Source organism: Oryctolagus cuniculus, chromosome 17, assembly GCF_051225735.1.
Source record: "Oryctolagus cuniculus isolate XC-2025 breed Fujian yellow rabbit chromosome 17, ASM5122573v1, whole genome shotgun sequence".
Classification (NCBI taxonomy): domain Eukaryota; kingdom Metazoa; phylum Chordata; class Mammalia; order Lagomorpha; family Leporidae; genus Oryctolagus; species Oryctolagus cuniculus.
This window is the reverse complement of record NC_142883.1, coordinates 51,468,119-51,493,589: the sequence shown is the minus strand read 5'-3', so window position 1 is coordinate 51,493,589 and position 25,471 is coordinate 51,468,119. Positions and strand designations below refer to the sequence as shown.

At 54.0% G+C, this 25,471-nt stretch overlaps 1 protein-coding gene and 1 long non-coding RNA gene across 5 annotated transcripts; one reads left to right on the top strand and one right to left on the bottom strand.

Moving 5' to 3' along the window:
- Positions 1-1,567: 1,567 nt before the first annotated feature.
- On the top strand, positions 1,568-9,769 carry ARRB2 (arrestin beta 2). Of its 4 annotated transcripts, none has more exons than XM_002718823.6 (15): positions 1,568-1,770; positions 4,577-4,607; positions 5,228-5,288; positions 5,366-5,410; positions 5,550-5,746; positions 5,997-6,056; positions 6,318-6,385; positions 6,517-6,652; positions 6,883-6,967; positions 7,180-7,252; positions 7,553-7,690; positions 8,326-8,409; positions 8,520-8,599; positions 8,699-8,753; positions 9,241-9,769. In XM_002718823.6, the coding sequence occupies exons 1-15, from the start codon at positions 1,748-1,750 to the stop codon at positions 9,332-9,334; spliced, it is 1,230 nt and encodes a 409-aa protein (XP_002718869.1). In that variant the 5' UTR covers positions 1,568-1,747; the 3' UTR covers positions 9,335-9,769. The 4 variants fall into 4 exon arrangements, 2 of the variants coding, with proteins under 2 accessions (XP_002718869.1, XP_089174411.1); XR_016224255.1 differs by having other exon boundaries at positions 1,592-1,770; positions 6,883-6,974; XR_016224256.1 differs by lacking the exons at positions 8,326-8,409; positions 8,520-8,599; positions 8,699-8,753; positions 9,241-9,769 and adding an exon at positions 7,763-8,296 and having other exon boundaries at positions 1,589-1,770; positions 6,883-6,974.
- A 10,581-nt stretch (positions 9,770-20,350) lies between these two features.
- On the bottom strand, positions 20,351-25,449 carry LOC138846197 (uncharacterized). Its single transcript, XR_016224257.1, has 3 exons — positions 25,315-25,449; positions 23,191-23,464; positions 20,351-21,073 (listed from the first exon to the last, which is right to left on the bottom strand). It is a non-coding gene; the product is annotated as an uncharacterized LOC138846197 (long non-coding RNA).
- Between the last annotated feature and the right edge of the window lie 22 nt (positions 25,450-25,471).

Here is a 25,471-nt window from a genome sequence, read left to right as displayed (position 1 = left end):
CAGGGAAAAGGTGTGAAGTTAGTGCGATTGGAGCCGATGGGGGGAAACTATGGGGAAAGAGATGGAAGGAAGATCCCTTAGAGGCCAGCGCCCCGGCTCAATAGGCTAATCTTCCGCCTGAGGCGCCGGCACACCGGGTTCTAGTCCCATTTGAGGCGCCGGTTCTGTCTCGGTTGCTCCTCTTCCAGTCCAGCTCTCTGCTGTGGCCTGGGAAGGCAGTGGAGGATGGCCCAGGTCCTTGGGCCCTGCACCCGCATGGGAGACCAGGAGAAGCACCTGTTTCCTGGCTTCAGATCAGCGCGGTGCGCCGGCCGCAGCGGCCATTGGGGGGTGAACCAATGGTAAAGGAAGACCTTTCTCTCTCTCTCTGTCTCTCTCTCTCACTGTCCACTCTGTCTGTCAAAAAAAAAAAAAATCCCTTAGAGTCCTAAGCCCAGAAATGTCAATCATCCATCATCCTCCCTGAGGTCCAATGTGACAGCCCCAGAAATGATCCTCCAGTCCGGCCCCTCTTCTCCCACCCGCTCTCAGCCATCTCCTACCCTCTGAAATGCCCAGGATTAATCTCCAAAAACAGAACTCTCATCATGACACTCCACGGCTTTAAAAAACCGGCCCGGGTTCCACGTGTCCTCCTGTGGGGCGGGCCCGCCGCCCCAGTCTTCCCCTCTGCCTGCGGGACAGGATGTGCCCGCCTCGCCTCGCCTCGCCTCGCTTTCCCTTCAGAACGCCCTTGCTCAACGTGTGCCCGTTCTTCGGGATTGGCGTCCTCACATTTCCCTTCCTCTGGGCAGCCTGCCGAACGCAGTGAGCTGCTCTGTCTTCTGAGTCAGACCTCTATTATAGCATTCCTGGACTCATGACACCTGTCCACGTGTTCCTCGACTGGACCAGAACGCCAGGGGCCGCGATCACTCATGCGTGTCTCCAGGGCTCTGCTCAGCGTCTGGCACAAAATGGGGCCGGGGTGTGGGGGCACGGATGGATGATGGATGGATGGATGATGGATGGATAGATGTTAGCGGGGACCGGCGGGTGGAGACGTTGACATTAGAAACCCTGCACAAATCCAAGACAGACACCAGGGGGAGCTGAGACACCGCAACAAAGCCGGAGGGCGGGCCTAAGGAAACCGCAAGCTCTGGGATGAGCCGAGGAGCGGCGCGCACCCTAGCAGGCATCATGCAACTGGAACGGCTCACCCACGTGTGCATCCCCTCACCCTCCAGCCCAGACTGTTTGAGTTCATTCCACCGCCCCCACCACCCCGGCAGCCCCCATCTCCACTGAGAAAGCAAACAAAGGGGAGGAGACCCCTACTGGGTTGTGGATGCCAGGAGCCAATCCGAGGGCTGCAATCTCCTGAAGGGCGGGCGCCTCGTTGGAGCGGCCCAATCCGCTTGCAGGGATCTGCGGAAGGGCGGGGAGATGGGCGGGAGAAGCGGGAGTAGGGACCGCGCGCGCTGGGGGAAGGGCTCCCCTGGGGACTGGAGCGCAGAGGGTGGAGGCGGAGCCAATCACCGCGCGAGTCTGTGAGGAGAGGGCGGGAGCGCCTGGCGCGCGCGATCCGGCTGACGCATCTGGCCCCGGTTCCCCAGGCCCGGAGGAGGGGCCCGCAGGGGAGGGGGAAGAGGAGACAGAGCGGAGGACGCGCGTGCGCAGTGGCGCGGGGAGGAGCAGGACCTGGCAGCGGGCGAGAAGGCTTGCGAGCCAGCCCCGAACCGGGCGGGCGGCGGGCGCGCGCACCATGGGGGAGAAACCGGGGACCAGGTAAGGGAGGTGGGGCCGCGCGGCGGGATATGGGTGGCTGCGGCTCGGGGCTGGTGCCGAGATAGTCTCCAAACAAGGACACCGGGGAGGGAAAGCTGGGGGCTGGACGCCTGGGTCCCCAGGGGGCAGCCATCGGGGCCCCACGCTTAGGTCCTCGAGGGTACTGGGGTGAGTGGGGGCGCATGCACGGGCCCTTGCAGAGAGCAAGGCCTGAAGGGTACCAGAAACCGGCCTCGGGGGTCCTCGCAGGGATGTAGGGGTTCTCGCGTGCGGGCTGCGATGTAGGAGGAAGCAGGAGCAGGTGGCCGGTCCCAAAGGGTCGCGTCCCAGGAGGCTGGATGCTGGGAAGGGGATTCCCCCTCTAGACTCGTGCGGAGCCCGAGGGAAACCTGCCCAGTACCCTACAGCAGAAGGGCTGCCCCCACCTGTCCCAAGGACCGGGCGGCTCCGCTTCCAAACTTCTGCCTTCCCGTGGGTTGCCAGGAGCAACAGCTTCATCTTGAGGGAGCAGAGTGCGTGGCGACCCTCCCCGAGGCTGGGCGCTGCGTCCCTTCCCAGGGCGCGGGGGAGAAGGGTCTGCCCCGAGCCACGCATCCACTCCCCGGATGTTTTCTGTGCAATTGAGGCTCCTTCCTTCCACGGACACCCCGAGTTCTCTTTTTTGGTCTCTACCAAAATCCACTTCCTGTTGTGACCCAACACCCCCAAGGGGGCAGGGAGTGAATGCCGGGGCCCCAGGGGAGCAGGAGCAAAAGAAAAGGTTGGGGCTGTTTGTCTCAACCAGGAGGGGCTCATGAGTGGTCCTGAGCTGTCACTAGAACTGCAAAACAAGATCCCATCAACCCCACCCATTGAGTAGGAGAACCCAGGCTTCGGCTTCTGAGCGTAGAGTAGACCACTATCAGGGAGAGGTCAGCGCAGCAAGGGAAGATGGGTGTCCTGGATTAGGGGCTAAGCACCCTCAGAGAAGGGAGAAGTCACTGACTTGGAGGAGGCCCCCAGTTTCCGTTATGTGGTTTAGGGAGTGGGGGACGGATGGGCCAAAGGAGGGCTGCTGACTTGGCATAATTCCCTCCACCCCCATCAAATTCTGGGCCACAGGAAATGGAGAGAATAGCAGGAAGCGCGAAGGGGCATCTGCTTCACTGCCCCCCACCCTGACCGGGCACCTCCCTGCTCATCCCCACACTGTCTCCCTGGGCGGCCTGAGCACGCACACGCTGCTCCTCCCTGCCCTGGCAGGAGGGGGCCAGGTTAGGATCCAAAGGGCAGGTGCTCCAGGGTAATTGCCCCAGAGCCACACTCCTCTTGGCCAACTGATTAGCGCCCCTGCTGGGTAGAAACGCTGGGGCAAGGAGGGGACCCAGAAGCAAAGGGGAGGGAGAGCCTGGATGATGCCAGAGCAGTCAGCCCCCCCTCCCAACCCAGGATGGGCAGAAGGTAGGGTGCTCATGCTGGCTGCCCCCTCATTGACAGCTTAGTGACTGGGGAACTTCAGGGGCTGCTAAGCCCTTTGCCATATGACCTTTGGACAGCTTGCACTGGGGAGAAGGGGCAAGTGGAGTTCCTGGAGCAGACACCGGGGTGCTGGAGGGGAAGGAGGGAAGGGCCAGGCGGCAGCCCTTCAGTTTCTCCTCTCTGGGACCCTTTCCAGCGGGCACTGCCGAGCAGAATGGACTAGAAGGAGTTAGATGGTGCTTCCAAGGACAGGCCCACACGTGGCCAGAGCAGGGGTCGCCAGACACGTCCCTCCCCTTCCAGAGTCTGATGAGGCTTAGATAGTTTCAGCAGCTGGGAAGAAAAATGCCCTTCGGCTCAACAAACTGTCAGTGCTCACTACAGAGATAGACAGTGTAACCGTGTAGCTGTTGGGAGCTGAGACCCACAGCCAGCCTGCCTCAGTTTGTGTCGGACTTCTGTTTTACTCTGTGACCTTAGACGAAGTAGTTGACCGCTCCCTGCCTCAGTTTCCCCAACCCGTACAATAGGGCTCTTGGGGGCCCACCACTGGGCTGTTGAGTACTAACTGCGATCACGCACTTGGAACGGTGCCAAGCACGGCACAGTCACGCAGAAAACGTTAGCCACAATCACCCTCTGCAGCGTGCGGTGGCTGCCGCGCCGGGTGTGCCGAGGTGAACGAGGCCTCTGAGGCTTCGCAGGGCGAGGAGGGAGGCAGAGGAGGCACCGCTAACTGCTCTGGGTGCTATCACACCGCAAGCGAAACATAAACAAGATGTGACAGGAACCCTGAGACTGGAGGGTCTGGGGCCTGGACTGCGTCTGCTTGCCTTGAAAGACAAATAGGACCTGAAGCTGTTGAGGCCAGAGACAGGGCCGGTCGGTAGTTCAGGGAGCGGGGTCAGCCTTGGGTAGTGCCTCTGGTAGGAACTGTTTGGCGGGACAAAGGCCAAGGCCGAGCTCTCCGTGGAGCTGGAGACCAGATGGAAAGACAGTGAGGTCTTAGGGAACCACAACCTCCCCGTTCAGTGCCCCCCGCGGGAAGGCCCCTGGGGAAGAGCCTGGGTGGTTCCTGGAGCGGCCAGAAGCCATTCCCATGGCGGGAGGGGGGTTAGCGAGGGTGGACCTAGGACAAGAGAAGGGGCGTTTGCCCTAGCAACCGGCTTCAAGGGGCTGCCGGGTGTATAAAAGACTGCCAGGGAGGAAGTGGGAGGGGGCAGCGCAGGGCACAGCCCCTGCGAGTCCAGGGTGCGCTCTGCTTCTCGGGCTCGGCAGGGACGGTCCTGGTCTGGGGTCCCTGCTGAGTCTGAGGGAGGCAGTGGGGTTTCCCTTTCTGTTTTGTTAGGGTCTTCAAGAAGTCGAGCCCCAACTGCAAGGTGAGTCTCCCGCGCTGCTGATCCAACCTTTTGACCCTCCCTGGGCCCGGTCTGCCCCTAGACCATCCCCGGCCCTAGCTCCCCACTTCCTGTGACAGCCCCGAGCTGACTTCCTTCCCTCCTGGAGTCCCTGGCCACAAGGCTGCTGGGGCCAAGCCTGGGTCCCTAAGCAAGGCCAAAGGGGAGGAGCCCAGAAGCCAGCCCTGTACCTGTAGCTGTCCCAGGAGCCAACCCAGAGGGCCTGGGGCTGGGAAAAGTTAACAGCTACCCCACCCCCAGGCGATGGTCTGTTTATCCCAGAGCTCCTTGGGGCACCCTGGAGGCTGGCAGCTGAAATCTAACCAGCTGGTCCTCCCTGCGGAGGCGCGCGCACACACACACCTACACACACACCTGGCTGGTAGACAGGTGTGATGAGAGGTTAGGGAGCAGCAAAATAGCCCAAAAGTTGGTTGGGCAGCAGGGAACCCCCAGCGCCCTCACCCTTCAACAGCGCTGGGAGGAAAACTAGAGAAAGCCCAGGCTGGAGAGCCCGGGGCAGGCGCCCCGGGGTTGGGGGAGGGGTGGACGCCCTGTCACCATGCTCTCCACTCTTCCCTGTGACCCCTTGACATCCTCAGCTCACCGTGTACTTGGGCAAGCGGGACTTTGTCGACCACCTGGACAAAGTGGACCCCGTCGGTAAGTGTCCCCAGCGAGGAAGGGGCTGCTCGCTCCCCGAGAGTGAGTCAGACAGTGATCCCTGTGTCCCTCCCCAGATGGCGTGGTGCTCGTGGACCCTGACTACTTGAAGGACCGCAAAGGTACTGGCCCACGTGGCATGGGCTGGCATCGGAGGGTACCCCAGAGAGATGGAGGGCTGAGGCGGAAGCTGGGAGCGGGCTCCGGGCCAGTCTCCTGGGACGGGGTGCTCCTCACCGCACCCCCCACCCTCCCTTGCAGTGTTTGTGACCCTCACCTGCGCCTTCCGCTATGGCCGCGAAGACCTGGATGTGCTAGGCCTGTCCTTCCGCAAAGACCTGTTCATCGCCACCTACCAGGCCTTCCCGCCAACGCCCAGCCCGCCCCGGCCCCCCACCCGCCTGCAGGAGCGGCTGCTGAGGAAGCTGGGCCAGCATGCCCACCCCTTTTTTTTCACAGTGAGGATGCCCCACCCCCTCTGCAGGGCAAGGGACCTGGGAAGTGTGTGCAGGTGGGGCAGGGGCAGGGGCAGGGAGGTGCCTGTCACGGACAGGTCCACCTCCGTCAGTCATCCCGTATCCAGGAAGCCCTGCACCTGGCCTCCTCTCTGGGGCCCTTCCCTTCCTCCAGCCTTTGATGTTGAGATTGGGAGGAAGGTTTGGGGTCTTTTCTAGGGGGGCTGAAGCCTCCCCTTTTCCCCTGCTGCAGATACCCCAGAACCTGCCCTGCTCCGTCACGCTGCAGCCGGGACCAGAGGACACGGGGAAGGTACAGGAGTGGCTTGCTAGGGAACTGTCCCCTGTGGGAATGGGGACACCGTGGGGTCACTGCCCCCTGCTCTCTTGACCTGCCCGTGCACTGCCATGACCAAGCCTCTGCCAGGTGCCGGGGGAGGCACAGCAGGGAGACCCTGTGTGCTCCTCGGACCACGAGGGGCAGGAGCACCCCAGCCCAAGAGGGGGGACAGGGAGAGAAGTGGGGGGGGCGGGGGCCTTGTGTAAGAGGCTGCCTTTTCTGCCCACCCCCCAGGCCTGCGGGGTAGACTTCGAGATTCGAGCCTTCTGTGCCAAATCTCTAGAAGAGAAAAGCCACAAAAGGTGAGGGAAGCAGCCTCCTCCATGGCTGAACCACTCCCTCGCTGCTCCCTGCAGCCCCCCCTGCCCCAGCCCCTCTAGGGGGTGGGTGCAGACTTCAGGGATCTGAGGACTTGCTCCTCCCCGCCCCCCAGGAACTCTGTGCGACTGGTAATCCGCAAAGTGCAGTTTGCCCCAGAGAAGCCCGGCCCCCAGCCCTCGGCTGAAACCACACGCCACTTCCTCATGTCTGACCGGTCCCTGCACCTTGAGGCTTCCCTGGACAAGGAGGTGGGGTGCGAGGGGGCGGCGCAGGTGCCACAGAGCAGGCCAGACCCTGGCGGGAGGGGGGAGCCAGCCACAGGTGTAGAGGTGCTTTCAGAAGCGGCCGCAGTGGTGGGGGGAGAAGCTCTGTGGGCTTGGCTTTGGGGGAGGACAGCAGTGTGCCTCTGTTGGGAGCACGCTGAGAACGGGGCAGTGAAGGCCCAGGCGGGGCTCACAGGGCACTCTCCCTTCCAAAGCTGTACTACCACGGGGAGCCCCTCAATGTCAATGTCCATGTCACCAACAACTCCACCAAGACCGTCAAGAAGATCAAAGTCTCTGGTAGGAGGTGGGGGCTGCCAGGGGCTCTTGGGGGAGGCGCGTGTCACTGACTCCGTGGCTGCTGCTGCAGTTTCGGCCCAGGCCATCTCCCAGCCTGAGAGACCCACTGGGGTGCACAGAGTCCATGCTGCCCCAGACTGGCCTGGGAGGCGTGGCAGCAGTAGGGGCGGGGCCCGGGGCTGTGGCACTGCCTGACCTCGCCCGTCCCACAGTGAGACAGTACGCCGACATCTGCCTCTTCAGCACTGCCCAGTACAAGTGTCCCGTGGCCCAGCTCGAGCAGGAGTGAGTATGAGAACAGCCCCGGGTCCTAGTGTCAGGGGGAGAAGGCGAGGCCTGGGCGAGTGTCAGGTGTGTGGGGGGGTGCAGTCCCTCCTGAACTGTCTCCACCGAGAAGGGGGTTCCTCCGCAGCCAGCTGGCTCCACGCTCTTCCTGCCCATGAGCAGGTGGAGCCCAGACCTCCTCCCCTGTGACCTGTGCCCAAAGGGAAGTGACCGGGAGATGCTGCCTGGGGCTAGGAGGCAGCGCTTTGCCCCAGCCTGGCCCTCCAAGAGTCTCCTCTCTGGCCCTCACCCCGCTCACAGCGACCAGGTGTCTCCCAGTTCCACGTTCTGTAAGGTGTACACCATCACCCCGCTGCTTAGTGACAACCGGGAGAAACGTGGCCTCGCCCTGGACGGGAAGCTCAAGCATGAGGACACCAACCTGGCCTCCAGCACCATGTGAGTGCAGGACGCGGGAGGGGCGCCCCCTGCAGGCCAGGACGGTGACCAGCCGGGTCTCTGCTGTTCTAGGCGGAGGCTTCCTGACAAGCATGAACAGCCAGGCAGAGGGAGATAGAAAGCGTGGAGGGGCAGGGTGTGATCATTTGGGCTAGGAAGGCCTCCTAACAGGTAACTTTTGAATAAAGACCAGAGGCAGCAGGGGAGGAAAAGTGCAGGCCCAGACTTGGAAGCAGAACTGGGCAGGTGTATCAGCCACTGCGAGGCACCCTGGCACCACTGGGCGGGGGCAGCCTGGAGTCCCCAGCATCACCACGGGCTGGAGCTCAGCCCCACTGGCGCCTTTGCACACACAGCAAGCTGGCGGGCCAGCAGGGTTCGAAGGAGCTGCAAGGAGAGGAGGAGGAGGAGGGGCTGATGGAGAGCGAGACTGTGCCGGGCTGTTAGGTCCGACGGACTCTGTCTCTGACAGAGAGAGCAAGCCACAGGAGGGCTCGCGCAGGTGGATGCTGGGTGTGGTCTGGCCTGTGGATGTTGCGAGTTTGTAGTCCTGCCCAGATCCTGGAGGCATCCTAAGGTGGGGCCAGGAGATGGGGCAACGGGCCGTGACCCAAGTCTCGGGTCCCCAATTGCAGTGTGAAGGAGGGTGCCAACAAGGAGGTGCTGGGGATCCTGGTGTCCTACAGGGTCAAGGTGAAGCTGGTGGTGTCTCGAGGCGGGTGAGTGGCGGGGGAGCCCTGGGAGGGGCAGGGACGGCGTGCTGTGGCTCTGTGGCATCGGCATCGCTGTCATCGTTTTCACTGTCATGGTCCCCCCCACCCCCTGGCAGGGATGTCTCTGTGGAGCTGCCTTTTGTCCTGATGCACCCCAAGCCCCCCGACCACATCACCCTGCCCAGACCCCAGTCAGGTGAGCACACCATGTACCCCAAGCCTCCAGAAGGAGGGCCAGTGGGGAAAATGGGTCCTGCCAGCACCCACTCACCTCCCCGTCTCCCCCTTGCCTCAGTGGTTCCCGAAACAGATGTCCCTGTGGATACCAACCTCATCGAATTTGATACCAAGTAAGAAACTCATCCCCACCCCCTTTCACACTGACCCCCTCTAGACAGCTAACCTAGGATGGCCATCTCCCACTGCAGAGAGTGGGATTGGAAGTGGAGCAGCCGGGACACAAACCAGTGCCCATTTAGGATGCCAACATCACAAGCGGCAGCTTTACTTGCTATGCTACCATGCTGGCCCCTAATATAGTATTTTATTAAAATCTCATTTATTTGGGACCGGCACTGTGACACAGCAGGTTAAGCTGTTGACAACAATGCCAGCAACCCAGATGAGCTCTGGTTCAAGTTTTTTTCATGTTTTGGCGGGAGGGAGTCTGAAGCATCATGCTAAGATGACTGAGCCTTGTGCGGCTGCCTCTCACTGCCCTCCTTGTCCCTTCCTGCGAACCCCGCTGGTCCCATGGGTCCCATGCCTGTTCTAAAACTGCCCTGTGCTGAGGGCAGTGTCGTGGCCTCACTCCGTGTCCCCCTCTCTCCCGCCAAGCTATGCCACTGATGACGACATCGTGTTTGAGGACTTTGCCAGGCTTCGGCTGAAAGGGATGAAGGATGATGACTACGATGACCAGTTCTGCTAGGAAGAAGGGCTGGACCAAGACCCCCACTGTCGCGGGGGCAGGGTGGCCCGGCCTCTCTTCCCTTCCCCTCCATCCAGCATTCCTCAACCATCCCCAACCCCCTCTCCCTATCCCCCCACCCAAGATACGCACTGGACCCATCTCCTGTTCAAAGTGGGCATTAATTTTTCACAGCTCTGCTTCCCCAGCCCTCCACGGGTAGCAGGCTGAGTTCATCCCTACATCTTTCAGAGGGAGGGCACTGAACAGAGAAGTGATAGGAGGGGAAGGGGGAGAAAGAACTCCCGCACTCGGCCTCACACCAACACGCCCCTCCCCTCCCGTCACTCTGCCTCCCGTGCCTCCAAAACAAGACCCTGGGGTGGGGGCAGGGGCTGGCGAGGCTGTCGCTTTGTTTCTTGAGCATAAAGAAGCAAATAAACCTTTTAATAGGCACAAGTGTACATGTGTGTGTTTCTGCCTTGGATAAAGCGCGTCTGGCATGCTCATCTGGGCGCTTCCTGCACCCCCAGGGCACCCGACGCACGGCCTCTCAGTATTTAGTGAATGACTGTGCTGAGCCTGTGTTCCAAGGTAAACAATGAGACTCGATCTGGTCCGTCCAAACGCAAGTGTATTGCTTGGTAAAGCCACAAAGTAAACTTAGTCATTTTACAGGGGAAATAATAAGTAACTGCCCTGCCGACCAGGGGCTGCGAGAGCTGGGCAGGGCAGCCGACAATGCATGACCGTGTTCGCTTCCACTCCATCTGCTCGCTGGGCCAGCCCATTCCTGGGGCTTACTGGGACCACATCTGCAGGTCTCACCCAGCCAGAGGCCACGTGACCCCGCCGTGGAGTCTGGGACTTCCATTCTAGTACAGAAGCCAAGGCTTCAGGCAGCCGAGAGTAAGGCTGCCCTGGGCCCAAGTCCCAGGGACAGCAGCTCCTGTGACACTCACTGGGGACTCCCCAGGCTTGGCAACAGCCCCAGGCTGAGCTGGAGGGAGTCGGCCACACCCCAGGGACTTATCTCTTACTTCTGTAGCCCAACCTGTCTATCCTTTTTCTCTTAAGGTTCCTTCTTTCACGTGAGTCCCTACTACGTGCCTGCCAGTCAGTGTAAGGACACAGCAGTGGAACCCAAACAAGCATGAAATCATGCCCTAGTGACTGAATTACAGCGTCTGTGTGCCGAGGGAGACGTACAGGAGTTCTGAGAAGGCACGAGAGGTGGGCTGTGGCCTAGGCCGGCACTAGAGGAACAGCCCCTGGAGCACGTGACCTGTAGGGGGAGAATTGAAAGAGGAGCAGGAGTTGGGGACTTTGCAGGGGTGAGCACCCTGGACAACAGCGCCATCATGTGTGAAGAGGAGGGACAGAGATAGCAGATGAGGCTGGTGAGGCACCGGGGCAGCTTACCCAGGCCTTTAGTCTGCGTGCCAACTCATCCAAGCATCGTTTTCATCCGGGACTCCCAAGTGGGTGGCAGGGCCCCAAGAACTTGGGCCATCTCCCACTGCTTTCCCAGGCCATGAGCAGAGAGTGGGATTGGAAGTGGAGCAGCCGGGACACAAACCAGTGCCCATTTAGGATGCCAACATCACAAGCGGCAGCTTTACTTGCTATGCTACCATGCTGGCCCCTAATATAGTATTTTATTAAAATCTCATTTATTTGGGACCGGCACTGTGACACAGCAGGTTAAGCTGTTGCCAACAATGCCAGCAACCCAAATGAGCTCTGGTTCAAGTCCCAGCTGCTCCACATCCTATCCAGTTCCCTGCTAATGGGAGGCAGCAAATGATAGTCCATGTACTTGGGTCCCTGCCACCCACATGGGAGACCTGACCGGAGTTCCTGGTTCCTGGCTTTGGCCTGGCCCAGCTCCCGGGCTACTGTGGCCATTTGAGAAGTAAACCAACAGATGGAAGACTTTCTCTCTCTCTCTCTCCCTCTCTGTAACTCTGCCTTTCAAATAAACAAATCTTTTTTTTTTTTTTTTTTTTAGCTGGACCGGAAGAGGAGGAACAGGGACAGAATCCGGTGCCCCAACCGGGACTAGAACCTGGGGTCCCAGCGCCGCAGGCAGAGGATTAGCCTATTGAGCCGTGGCGCCGGCCATCAAGTAAATACATCTTTAAAATGTATACATAGGTATCATTTACTTTCATTTTATTTGAAAGGCAGAGATACAGAGAGATCTTCCATCTACTGGTCACTCCCCAAATGCCCGCCACAGCCAGGACTAGGCCACATCAAAGCCAGGATCCTGGAACTCCATTTGGGTCTCCCTGGTGGGTGGCAAGGAACCAAGTACTTGAGCCATCACCTGCTGCCTCCCAGGGTGTGCATTAGCATGTTGGACTGGAATCAGAGGAGCCAGGACTCAAACCAGGCACTCTGATAGGGAGTACAGGCACCCGAAGAGGTGTCTCAACTACTGCACCAAGCACCCACCTGCTACTAGTGTATTTAAGCGATAATTCCTTAATGCATACAGACCCACCACATTTTCTTAAAGAACAGCTTTCCACCACCAATTCATTTATTTTTTTTACCAGTTTCCTACTGATATAGAATGTCACCTGTTTTTGCTAATTCAAACAGTATTACAGTAATTACCCTTGAAGATATGGGGATTTTTTTTTTACATATACGCCATCTACCTGGAGGACAAATTCTTCAAAGTAGCATTGCTGGATCAAAGAGGGTGAGTGGCTCTTTGACTGCTACCATCTAGCAGGTGTTTTTTGGTCTTATCCTACTTTTATTTATTTTTTTAAAGATTTATTAATTTATTTGAAAGGCAGAGTTGCAGAGAGACAGAGGAAGAGAGAGAGGTCTTCCATCTGCTGGTTCACTCCCCAAATGGCCACAATGGCCAGAGCTGGGCCAATCTGAACCCAGGAGCCAGGAGCTTCTTCCAGGTCTCCCATGTGGGTGCAGGGGCCCAAAGATTTGGGCCATCTTTCACTGCTTTCCCAGGATATAGCAGAGAGCTGGATCAGAAGTGGAGCAGCTAGGACTTGAACTGGCGCCCATATGGGATGCCAGCACTGCAGGTGGCAGCTTTACCCACTATGCCATAGCACCAGCCCCTTATCCTACTTTTAAATAGCATCTTTTGTTCTGTAAGTGAGGATGAACCCAATTTATTGAATGGTGTTCCTTTTCCTTAGTGTACTCTAATAAAAAGATTTATTTATTTGAAAGAGTTACAGAGAGAGGGAGAGAAAGAGAGAAAGAGAGAAAGGGAGGAAGGGAGAAAGGGAGAGAGGGAGAGAGGGAGAGAGGGAGAGAGGGAGAGAGGGAGAGAGAGAGAGATCTTCCATGTGGTGGTTCAGTCTCCAAATGGCCACGGAGGCCAGGGCTGGGCCAGGCCAAAGCCAAGAGCTTCATCTAGGTCTCCCATGTGGGTGTAGGGCCCAGGCACATGGCCTATCTTCTGCTGCTTTCCCAGGTGCATTAGCAGGGGGTTGGACAGGAAGTGGAGCAGCTAGGACTCAAACTGGCACCCATGTAGGATGCCAGCATTGCAGGAGGTGGCTTGGCCTGCCACTATACCAGCCCCTTGAGAGCACTTTATATACTAAAGAAATCAGCCCTTTTTTCATACCCAGTTTTTTATGTCTCTTAAGATTCACTTATTTGAAAGTCTGAGTGATACAGAGAAAGAGAGAGAGATATAGTCCATTCACTAGTTTAATCCCCAAATGGCTGCATTAGCTAGGGCTAGTCCAAGCTGAAACCAGAAGCCAGAACTCCATCTAGGTCTCCCACATGGGTGACAGAGGCCCAAGTACTTGGGCCATCTGCTGCTGCTTTCCCAGGTGTGTTAACAGGAAGGTGGACCAGAAGCAGAGCAGTAAGGACTCCTCTACTTTGGACCATCCTCTACTTTCCCAGGCCATAGCTGAGAGCTGGATCAGAAGTGCAGCAGCCAGGACTCAAACCAGCACCCATATGGGGTGCCAGCAATGTCTCTCACATGGGAGACCCAGAAGAAACTCCTGCAACATGGGATGCTGGGGTCACAAATGGTGCTTAATCTGCTGTACCACAACACTGGCCCCTACCATTTGAATTTGGATCTAGTTTCTCGTTTTAAAATATATAACTCAATGATGCTTAGCACATTCCCTATATGTGTAAAAGCATTACCTTTACCTAGTTCGAAAACATTTTCTTCCTTTCTTATCTTTAAAGATGCCTCACTTTTTTTTAATTTAATGTGATCTTTCCTTAATGGCTCCTTGGTTTGTTTTGTTGTCACAAAGCTCTAGGCCCTTCTATTTTCTTACAATTTCACACTTCCTTTTCTTCCCAGCCTATAGGTCAAGATCGTCACATCAACCTCTTTGTCATGAGCACAACTCAACTCGTCCTCCCTGCCTAACATAAGCGTCTTCAAAAGGTTCATGGCCAGCGCTGTGGCTCACTAGGCTAATCCTCCACTTTGCGGCGCCGGCACACAGGGTTCTAGTCCCGGTCGGGGCGCCGGATTCTGTCCCAGTTGCCCCTCTTCCAGGCCAGCTCTCTGCTGTGGCCAGGGAGTGCAGTGGAGAATGGCCCAAGTGCTTGGGCCCTGCACCCCATGGGAGACCAGGAGAAGCACCTGGCTCCTGCCTTCGGATCAGCGTGGTGTGCTGGCCGCAGCGCACCAGCCGCGGCGGCCATTGGAGGGTGAACCAACGGCAAAAGGAAGACCTTTCTCTTTCTCTCTGTCTGTCTCTCTCACTGTCCACTCTGCCTGTCAAAAAAAAAAAAAAAAAAAAAAAAAAAAGGTTCGTGAACGGGGCAGGTATGTGGCCTAGTGGTTCAGATACCCATGTCCCACGCTGCAGTGCCTGAACTCAGTACCTTGCTCCACTCCTGACTCCAGTTCATTTGGGCAGTGAACCACTGGGTAGGAGTATTCTCTCTCCCCCAAATAAATACATTGAATTTTTAAAAAAAATTCACAGGAAATGGGTATTATGAAGAGCCTACGCATGGATTTTACTTGTTTTTCCACCAAAATAAACTCATCTTTTCTTTTCTTTTCTTTTTTTTTTTTTTTTTTTTTTTGACAGGCAGAGTGGACAGTGAGAGAGAGAGACAGAGAGAAAGGTCTTCCTTTGCCGTTGGTTCACCCTCCAATGGCCGCTGCGGCTGGTGCACCGCGCTGATCCGATGGCAGGAGCCAGGTGCTTCTCCTGGTCTCCCATGGGGTGCAGGGCCCAAGCACTTGGGCCATCCTCCACTGCACTCCCTGGCCACAGCAGAGAGCTGGCCTGGAAGAGGGGCAACTGGAACAGAATCCGGCGCCCCGACTGGGACTAGAACCCGGTGTGCCGGCGCGGCAAGGCAGAGGATTAGCTTAGTGAGCTGCAGTGCCGGCCTAAACTCATCTTTAATTTCATTTTCCCATGAATTTCCCATGTCCCCTCTCAAACCGTACCCTTGGATCTGTCCAAATACCCCCCACTTTCTCCACACCAACGGGGTAGGGGTGGGAAACACACGCACACTATAGAGAGAAATCAAAACAGCCCTCATGCGTTCATCCAACAAATAATCCCCCAACACATCCCAGGTGCCAACACGGTAACAGGCAGTAAACACGGATTTGTGGCTGCTTAAGAATTTGTGGTCTCCACCGTCACCTGGGCCCTCCACACCTGATCACCTGTCCACCTCCCTCTGGTCACAACTCTCTCTGGCTCCCACCCTCACTAGTTTTCTCCCTTCCTTATTCTCACAGGGACGTCTGCTGTTTTTCACAAAGATTAGGCAATACAGAGTGAGTTCAGTCTCCCACCTTCTACTGATCAACACTGGCGTCGACACCAGCTCTCCTGCACAATCAAGATTGCCATGCCTTCTCCCGCACAGTGAATCCCCCTGCCTGTGTTCAGACCTCTCCCCTCCCGCCTCCTCTGAGACCTGGATTGATCAAACCACCTCCCTCTCTTCAACCTCTCTCCCGGCTCTACCGCCACGGGAAATAAACCACACATGGCTCCCTCCATGGAAGGGAGGGGGAAGGGAGAGACGAGGGAGGAAACCAAAGGACGCTCTTAGGCCTTGCAGAATGAAGTACAAAGGAACTTCAAAAAGTTGGTGAAGGGGGTTGGGCTTTGGCACAGCAGCTAAGACCCGGCTTGGGACATCCACATCCTATATGAGTGTCTGGGCTTGAGTCCCAGACTTGATCCTAATTTCAGCTTCCTGCTAATGTGCACCCTGGTAGGCAGCTGGTGATGGCTCAAGGAGTCGGGTTCCTTGTCACACATGTGGGAAACCAGGATTGAGTTCCTGGCTCCCTGGGCTTTGAAAGTATTTGGGGGAATGAACCAGCAGATGGAGCTCTGCCTCTCAAATAAAGAAATAAAAAAGGGGCTGGTGCTGTGGCATAGTGGTTAGAGCCGCTGCCTGCAGCACCAGCGTCCCATGTGGGCGCCGGTTTGAGACTCGGCTGCTCCACTTCTGATCCATCTCTCTGCTATAGCCTGTGAAAGCAGTGGAGGATAGCCCAAGTGCTTGGGCCCCTGTTCCTGTGTGGGAGACCTGGAAGAAGCTTCTGCCTCCTGGCCTTGAATGAATGAAAAATTAAAAAAAAATAAATAAATTTTAAAAATGAGGCCGGCGCCGCGGCTCACTAGGCTAATCCTCCGCCTTGCGGCACCGGCACACTGGGTTCTAGTCCCGGTCGGGGCGCCGGATTCTGTCCCGGTTGCCCCTCTTCCAGGCCAGCCCTCTGCTGTGGCCAGGGAGTGCAGTGGAGGATGGCCCAGGTGCTTGGGCCCTGCACCCCATGGGAAACCAGGAAAAGCACCTGGCTCCTGGCTCCTGCCATTGGATCAGCGCGGTGCGCCGGTCGCAGCGCGCTGGCCGCGGCGGCCATTGGAGGGTGAACCAACGGCAAAGGAAGACCTTTCTCTCTGTCTCTCTCTCTCACTGTCCACTCTGCCTGTCAAAAAAAAAAAAAAAGAAAGAAATAAAAAAGGTGGAAAAATTGAATGAAAACATAAGCTTATTTTGATGGCAAAGAATTTTGAAATCCAGTTTCTTCAGGATACACATTTTCCGTGAATTTGGAAGACCTCTTTAAAAAAAAAAAAAAAAAAACATTGATTTATTTATTTGAAAGACAGAGTTACAGAGAAGCAGAGGCAGAGAGACAGGGAGGAGGGAAGGAGAGAGGGAGGTCTTCCATCCACTGGTTCACTCCCCAAATGGCCACAACAGCCAAAGCTGGGCCAATCCAAAGCCAAGAGCTTCCCCTGGGTCTCCCATATAGGTGCAGGAACCCAAACACTTGGGCCATCCTCTACTTTCCCAGGCCATAGCTGAGAGCTGGATCAGAAGTGGAGCAGCCAGGACTCAAACCAGCGCCCATATGGGATGCCAGCAATGCAGGCAGTGGCTTTACCCCACTACACCACAGCACCAGCCCCTGGAAGGCCTCCTGTATATCTCTACTCTCTCACTTTTCATTTCTTATTTACTTTTTACTTTCAAAGTTGGACATGAACAGAGTTTAATGAGACAATACTGTAAGAGCTGTCAGAACAAAAAGTGGACCCTTCCTCTTCTGATTTATTTCTCCTCAGAGGCAACTACTTTTATCTCCCTTTTAAAAAATATTGTGTTTATTTTTATTTATTTGAAAGGCAGAGAAACATAGAGAGATCTTCTATCTACTGGTTCAATACCCAAATGCCTGCAATAGCCAGGGCTAGGCCAGGACAAAGCCAGGAGCCCAAAAGTCAATCCAGGTCTCCCACAATGGTGGCAGGGACCCAAGTACTTGAGCCATCACCTGCTGCCTCCCAGGGTGCACATCAGCAGGAAGCTGGATTAGAAATGGAGCTGGGGGTGGGGGGCAGTGCTGTGGTGTAGCAGGTTAAGCTGCTGCCTGCAGCACTGCCATCCCATCTGGGCACCGGTTCGAGTCCCGCTGCTCTACTTCTGATCCAGCACCCTTCTAATGTAGCTGGGAAAGCAGTGGACAATAGCCCAAGTCCTTGGGCCCCTGCACTCACATGGGAGACCCAGAAGAAACTTCTGGCTCCTGGCTTCAGCCTGGCTTTGCCATGGCCGTTTGGGGAGTGAACCAGTGGATGGAAGATCTGTCTCTCTTTCAGATAAATAAAATAAATCTTATAAAAAACAAAAAGCAGTAGAGCTGGGACTCGAACCTAGGCATGCCACTATGGGATGCAGGCATCCCACATAGCGTCCACACTGCTGTGCCTCACACGGGTACCTCAGATGCTTATTTTGCTACTTCTTGATTTTAAGAATCATCCACCGGCTTCCTATCACATAAGTGAAGATTCAGCTCTCTTTTGCCCCTGCCCCAACATGGAACACTTTCCCCTCTTCTCCACACCATACTCCCAAGAGAATGATATCATTTGGGATTAGAGTAATAGTCACTATTTAATTATTTTGAGCTGAATCATGTGTCTCTTCTTGCACAACTTTGTTTTCCATTAATAACTACCATTTAAAAATTTTTTTTAAAGATTTATTTATTTATTTGAAAGGCAGAGTTAGAGAGAGAGAGAAAGGTCTTCCATCTGCTGGTTCACTCCCCAGATGGCGGTAATAGCCGGAGCTATTACCACACGGGTGCAGGGGAGCAAGGACTTGGGCCATCTTCTACTGCTTTCCCAGGCCATAGCAGAGAGCTGGATCAGAAGTGGAGCAGCCAGGACTTGAATCAGTACCCGTATGTGATGCCAGCACTGCAGGCGGCAGCTTACCCACTACATCACAGTGCCAGTCCCTTAAAAATTTTTTTATTCTCTGAATTTATCACTACTTCAGCCCTATACCATCCAAAGGTCACCATATCCTCTCAATGCATTCAAAACAAAACATATACTCATCTCCTTCACCTCTGTGGGTGGGCAAATCTCTGCAGGATCCCTCTGAACACAATACTCTTGTGCCTACTGGCCTGATTCCCTTCGGTCATAACCCTGGGGTGTCCATCCACCTCTCTCATGAGTAGATGGCCTTAGTTCCTGGATCCCTTATCTTATAGCCTAACTTGAATAACTTGCCAAGAATGGGTGCACAGAGGAGAAAAAAAAATTTGAGTTTTCCTAAAGATTAATTATTTGAAAGGCAGAGCAATAGGGAGGGAGAGACAAGAAGAAACAGATATTATATTGACCTTCCAACTACATGTTCTCTCCCCAAATGGCCACAACAGCCAGGGCTGGGCCAGGTAGAAGCCAAGAACTCTAGGTCTTACACATGGGTGGCAGGGGCTTAAGTACTTGAGCCATCATTCACTGCTTTCCCAGACACATTAGCAGTAAGCTGGTTGGGAAGTGGAGCAGCTGGGACTCGAACCAGTGCTCCAACAAGGGATGCCAGTGTCCCAAGCAGCAGTTTAATCACCTGCACCACAATGTCAGCCCCGAGGAGAAAAAAACTTAAAATCTTAAAGGTATCGAGATGTCTTTCTCCTACCTTCATCGATGAGGGTCTGGCTTTGTGAGCCTCTGACAGCCCCTAAAATCTTCTCTGCCATGGCAGAGACAGAAAATAGTTGGTCTCCTGGAAGAGGACCACCTTTCCCAGAACCCTAGGGTTAGATGAGACCATACGACCAAGTTTTCTTCAATGGAATTGAGTATAAATGACATGGCCACTACCTAGCTGGACTTGTGAGACAGGTCCGCCTCCTCCACATGTTCTCTTCCCTTCTTCCTGCCAGGAGCAGCCCAGGGATGGGAGCAATCCAGCTCAGACAATGCAAACAACAATACCCTACAGCAGTGCTCCTCAGATTTCACTGTGCACACAAACCACTTGGAGATCATAAAATACAAATACGGATTCAGTGTATCCAAGGTGAGAACTGAGATTCTGCATTTCCAATAACTTGAAGCTCTATTTTGAGTCACTGGTTTTTAGCTTTCATCCTAACAAAAGCTGGAGTACCGAATTCTAGATTGGAAAATACTTTCCCCCAAATGTACAGACATCACTACACTGTCTCCCAAATGGAGCGTTATTAAGAGGCCTACCCCATTCTGATGGCTGATCCATAGTAAGTGGTCATTTTCTCTGGAAGTCTTTGTGAGAGCTTTCTAAGTCATTTGTGTGTGTTTGTGTGTGTGTGTGTCTTATCTTCTTCCATTACATAGGGCATTTGATAGGCTTTTTATATCTAGAAACACAAATCACCTCACTTTTATAAAGATTTATTTATTTATTCGGAAGGCAGAATCACAGAAAGAGAGGAAGATCCAAAGAGATGAGGCCTGTGTTGTGGCGTAGCGGGTAAAGCCGCCGCCTGCAGTGCTAGCATCCCATGTGGACACCAGTTCCAGTCCCAGCTGTTCCACTTCCAATCCAGCTCTCTGCTGTGGCCTGGGAAAGCAGTGGAAGATGGCCCAAGTCCTTGGGCCCCTGCACTGACGTGGGAGACCCAGAGGAAGCTCCTGGCTCCGGATCAGCCTAGCTCTGGCCATTGCGGCCATATGGAGAGTAAACCAGCAGATAGAATACTTCTCTCTCTGCTTCTCTGTAACTGCCTTTCAAATAAGTAAGTAAATCTTGAGAGAGAGAGAGAGAGAGAAAAGCAAAAAGACCTTCCATCAGTCCCCAAATGGCCACAACAGCTGGGGCTGGGCCAGGCCAAAGTGAGGAGCCTGGAACTCCACCAGGTCCCACGTGGGTAGGAGGGGCCCACAAATTGCACCACCTTTCGCTACTTTCCCAGACACATTAGCAGGGAGCTGGACTGGAAGCAGAGTAGCCAAAACTCAATTATATGCGATGCTGGTGTCAGGTGGCAGCTTAACCCACTGCATAATGCTACCTGCAGCACAAAGCCTTTCTTCACCTTAATTTTCTCTGTGATCTCCCTTAGAATTAAGCCTCCTGGACTAGGACTGGTTCTGATTTTCTTTTCTTTCCTATATGCCATTCATTTTCTTTTGCTTTACTTGCTAGAAGAGTTCCACAGTTCCACAATTCCTCTTCCAAAGTGTTTTTTTTTTTTTTTTTTTTTTTTTTTTTGGTAGGGAGGGTGTTTAAGATTTGCTTATTTATTTGGAAGTCAGTGTTAGAGAGACAGAGATCTCCTATCTGCTGGTTTACTCCTCAGATGCCACAATGGAAAGGCCTGGGCCAGGCCAAAGCCAGGAGCCAGGAGCTTCATCTACATCTCTCACATGGGTGCAGGGGCCCAAGGACTTGGTCCATCTTCCACTGCTTTCCCAGGCCACAGCAGAGAGCTGGATCAAAAGTGGAGCAGCAGGGATTCAAATCAGCACCCATACGGGATGCCAGCACCGCAGGCAGCATCTTTACCCACTATACCACAACACCAGCCCCTCTTCCAAACTCTTGTGGATAGATTTTTCATTCCTTCTCTCAAGATTGATTTTTCAAGTGTGCTTTCTTTTCAACCTTTAAAAATTATTTAAAGGCCGGTGCCGTGGCTCACTAGGCTAATCCTCCACCTGCGGCGCCGGCACACCGGGTTCTAGTCCCAGTTGGGGCGCTGGATTCTGCCCGGTTGCTCTTCTTCCAGTCCAGCTCTCTGCTGTGGCCCGGGAGTGCAGTGGAGGATGGCCCAAGTGCTTGGGCCCTGCACCTGCATGGGAGACCAGGAGAAGCACCTGGCTCCTGGCTTCGGATCAGCATGGTGCACTGGCCGCAGCGCACAGGCCACACAGGCCATTGGAGGGTGAACCAACGGAAAAGGAAGACCTTTCTCTCTGTCTCTCTCTCTGTCCACTCTGCCTGTCAAAAAACAAAAACAAAAACAAAAAATTTTATTTAAAAAGAGAATGTTCCAACATGGGAAGTAATCCACACAGCAGACTCATAGAATGACAATTGCTTTAAGCAGCACTTTGACCTCAGAATCAGCCCTTAAGGCTTCCTGGTCTGACTGAAAAGCCCGTGAGAGCATTTCAGGATTGGGAGGCAAGACACTGTGGAAAAAAATGTTCTATACAAAGGATCTCTGTGAGATCCCAGCAGACAGAAGTGGCCATCAAAGAAGGGTGTACTTTTCTCTAAAGGGAGGAGAGAACTTCCACTTTGCTTATGGCCTTGTCTAAATACTGATGGAGTTTATGGATTCAAAAGATTTCCATAGCCTTGCAGCTCATGTCAAGAGCCTCAGGTAATCACTGACATCATACATAAGAGTGTTAATTGTTCAATTAACAACAGGAGTCACTGTGCACTTACTCTCCATGCAGGACTTCTGTCCTCAATGAGTTGTATTATGAAAGTTAACTGTAAAACTAGTCTCAAACAGTTTTTTTTTTTGGGGGGGGGGTGCATGTGTGTGTGTCTGTTGATATCTTTACTTAGTACAGAGTTGATTTGCTGTGTACAAAATTAATTGAAAGTGAATCTTGGGGGTGGCACAGTGGCACAGCAGGTTAAAGTCCCAGCCTGAAGTGCCAGCATCCCATATGGGTGCCAGTTCAAGTCTTGGCTGCTCCACTTCCGATCCAGCTCTCTGCTATGGCCTGGGAAAGCAGTAGAGGATGGCCCAAGTCCTTGGGTCCTTGCACCCGCGTGGGGGACCTGGAAGAAGCTCCTGGCTCCTTACTTCGGATAAGGCTCAGTTCTGGCCGCTGCAGCCAATTGGGGAGTGAACCAGAGGATGGAAGACCTCTCTCTCTTTCTCTCTCTACCTCTCTCTGTAACTCTTTCAAGTAAATAAAAATAAGTCTTTAAGGAAAAAAAAAAAAGGAAAATGAATCTTAATGAAGAGTGGGACTGGGAAGGGGAGAGGGAGGAGGAGGAGGGGTGGGAGTGTGAGTGAGGGCGGATATGGTGGGAAGAATAACTACATTCCTAAAGTTGTGCTTGAGAAATTTGTATTCCTTAAAAAATAATTTTAAAAACAGTTAAAGAAAAAAAATTTTATTTCCTTATTTGAAAGGCAGAGTTACTAAGAAAGAGTAAGAGGCAGATGGGGGTGGGGGGAGAGGGAGAGAGGGAGAAAGAGTATCTTCCATTTGCCGGTTCACTATCCAAATGGCTGCAATGGCTGGGGCTTGGCCAGGCTGAAATCAGGAGCCTAGAATTCCATCCAGGTCTCCCATGTGGGTGGCAGGGGCCAAGACATTTGGGCCATCTTCCAGTGCTTTCCCAGGCTCATTAGCAAGAAGCTGGATTGGAAATGGAACAGCCAGTACTGGAACTAGTACTTATATGGGATGTTGGCGTTGCAGGCGGCAGCTTAACCTGCTGTGCCACAACCCAGGCCCTGGCTTCAACTCTTTTTTTATAATAACTCTTATCTAAGAGCTTCAAATGGTGTTTTTTCCCTTTTATTTTGGTCTCTGTATTTCAGGTTAGAAAGTGTTATGGTCTGTATAATAGTTTGGGTGTCCCCTGAAGTGTCCCCTTGTGTCAAGAGCTTGAACCCCAGAGTCTCATGTTAATGGACTGTGGAGAACTTAACCCAATTATGGTATTTGAGAGAGGGGCCTTGGTGAGTTAGGAGATCACATTAGTTGTGGGCGTAGAGCCCCAGAGCTAAATCCTGGTGGCTTTACAAGGATACCACGAAGGGAGGGTGAAGACAGGCAAGCTTCCCGTCCCTCTCTGCTTCCTGGTTTGCCACGTGACCCTCCCTCGGCACACATCCTGCCATCCATCATCCTCAGCAGACACGGACCAATGCAGCCACCCAGTCTTGGACTGTGAACCTCCCCACGTGTGAGCCACAGAAATCTTCCTATTCCTAAGAGCCTTCTCTCACATGTTTTAGTTAAAGCAACAAAAAGCTGACTAATATAGAAAGTTTCTTCAAATACCTAGAAATTCTTTGGTAACTGTTCATATGTAAGAGTGAAGCGCTAAGAAGTTCCATGCACACAGTGGGGACTTACCAAATGTGAGTTTCACTTTGAGGCGATCTGACCGATTAACTGCTTTCTTGGAGAGCCCCTGGTGTTAATATCCTTTGGTCTTTGACTTTTCAAATTCTCCACAGAAGAGACATCCAGTGGCTGACAGAGTTCTATAAACTACCACTCAGTAGATGCACTTCCACTTAACCTCTGCGGTCCTTACAGAAATGCTTGCCCTCAACTTCGCCCAGGTGTCCTCCAAGCTACAACCCTGTTTCCATCTTCAACAGAGGACTGTCCGGCATCCACAGCGCTAGGAGAGAGCAGATGCATCAGGGAGCGCTGGCAGTCCAGCTGCCTTAAATCATCTTCCTAATTTTACAGCCATTTTCTCCCCAGCTGTCCGTGATGCTGTAATTCTAGGGGAAATTGGCTTGCTTCTACACTTTCTCCGAGGCTGGCTTAGCTAGCACTTCACTGCTAAATCACTGACCAGCTGGCCCGTTTTCCAGCTTCTACCTAAACTTTACCTATTAACTCTTCTCCCTTTGACTCTCTTTAGGAAAAAAAAAAAAAAAGAGAGAGAGAGAGAGATATCTCATTTTTATTTATTTGAAAGGCAGTTACAGAGAAATAGGAAAAGAGATATTCTATCCACTGGTTCACTACCCAAATGGCCACAATGGATGGGAGGGTCAGGCTGAAGGCAGGAGCTTCATCCGGGTCTCCCATGTGGGTGCAGGGGCCCAAGTACTGGGGCCATCTTCTACTGCTCTCCCAGGTGGTTAGCAGGGAGCTGGATAGGAAGTGGAGCAGCCGGGACTGGAACTGGTGCTCATACGGGATGCCGGTGTTGGAGGCAGCAGCATCACCCGCTGTACCACAACACGGCCCCACTTGGACCTCTTTTTAAAATACCATGGGGTGGATATTTAGTGCAGCAGTTAAGACAAACACTTAGGATGCCTGCATCCCACAGGGGATTGCCTGGGCTCAAATTCTGGCTCTGCATCCAGTTCCAGCTTCCTGCTAATGCAATCGATGATGCATCCAATATATGGGTCCCTGCCACTGACATGAGAGACTCAGATTGAGTGCCAGGCTCCTGACTTCATCCCGGCCCAGCCCTAACTGTTGTGGGCATTTGGGGGAGTGAAGCAATGGATGGAAATTCTCTTTCAAATAAAATGAAAATAAATAAAAAGAAACCCTATTGTGGGACTGGTACTGTGGTGCAGGAGGTTAAAGCCCCAGCCTGCAGCACTGGCATCCCATATGGGCGCTGATTCTAGTCCCAGCTGCTCCTCTTCCGATCCAGCTCTCTGCTATGGCCTGGGAAAGCAGTAGAAGATGGCCTAAGTCCTTGGGCCCCTGCACCTGCGTGGGAGACCCGGAAGAAGCTCCTGGCTCCTGGCTTTGGATCAGCACAGCTCTGGCTCTGGCCATTGCGGTCATCTGGGGAGTCAACCAGCAGAACAGAAGATCTCTCTCTCTCTCTCTGGCTCTACCTCTCTCTATAACTCTTTCAAATAAATAAAATAATTCTTTAAAAAAAGAAAAGAAACTGTCTTAAAAACAGACACCCTATTGTTATTTTATCAGGATTTAGTGAAGGACAAAGTTAAATGCTAGAACTGTCAAGCTTAACTTATCTCCATTCATCTGCATGCCTCCCGCTTTGCATCCACCCTCTCATCACCCTGCAGTCGGCTGCTCCGTTCAGCAGCCCTTTCTCCAAGAACCCCGAGTCCGTGCCCCGTGCGGTGCACACCGGCCGTACCTCTAACCGTGCACCCACCCCGCGACCACGTGAGCGGCTATCTCAACCATCGCCCTATCCCCGGGCCCACGCGAGGTGGCTAACCAAGAAGGGAAAGGGGGAAAGACAGGGAGGAGTCGGCATCCCGGAGTGTGTCAGCAGCCTGTATTCAGGTCAGGTGGGTACACTGAGGAGACACCACGGTCAAGCTTTCCCCGGGCAGCATGGGCAAAGGGCGCATGGCTATACAGCCGGGAGGAATACCCCAGGACTCCCCCACCACCACCTAGCACCCTAAACACCCTCACAAGTTCTTGCAGAATGAATTAAATATGGACCAGTGTCAAGCAGGTGGCGAGGTCTGAAAGTCTTCAGCCTGAGGAATAATCCACACCGCCTCTTACCACAGGTGGTCCCGTGGCGGAGGCGCAGGATACCTGGGAGTTGTAGTTCAGCGACTGCACAGGGACGGACCAGGCGGCGCTGAGCATCCTGGGAATTGTAGTGTCCACTAGAGAGCACTCTCTGCGCAGGTGCACGCCGTCAGTCACTTCCGGGCTG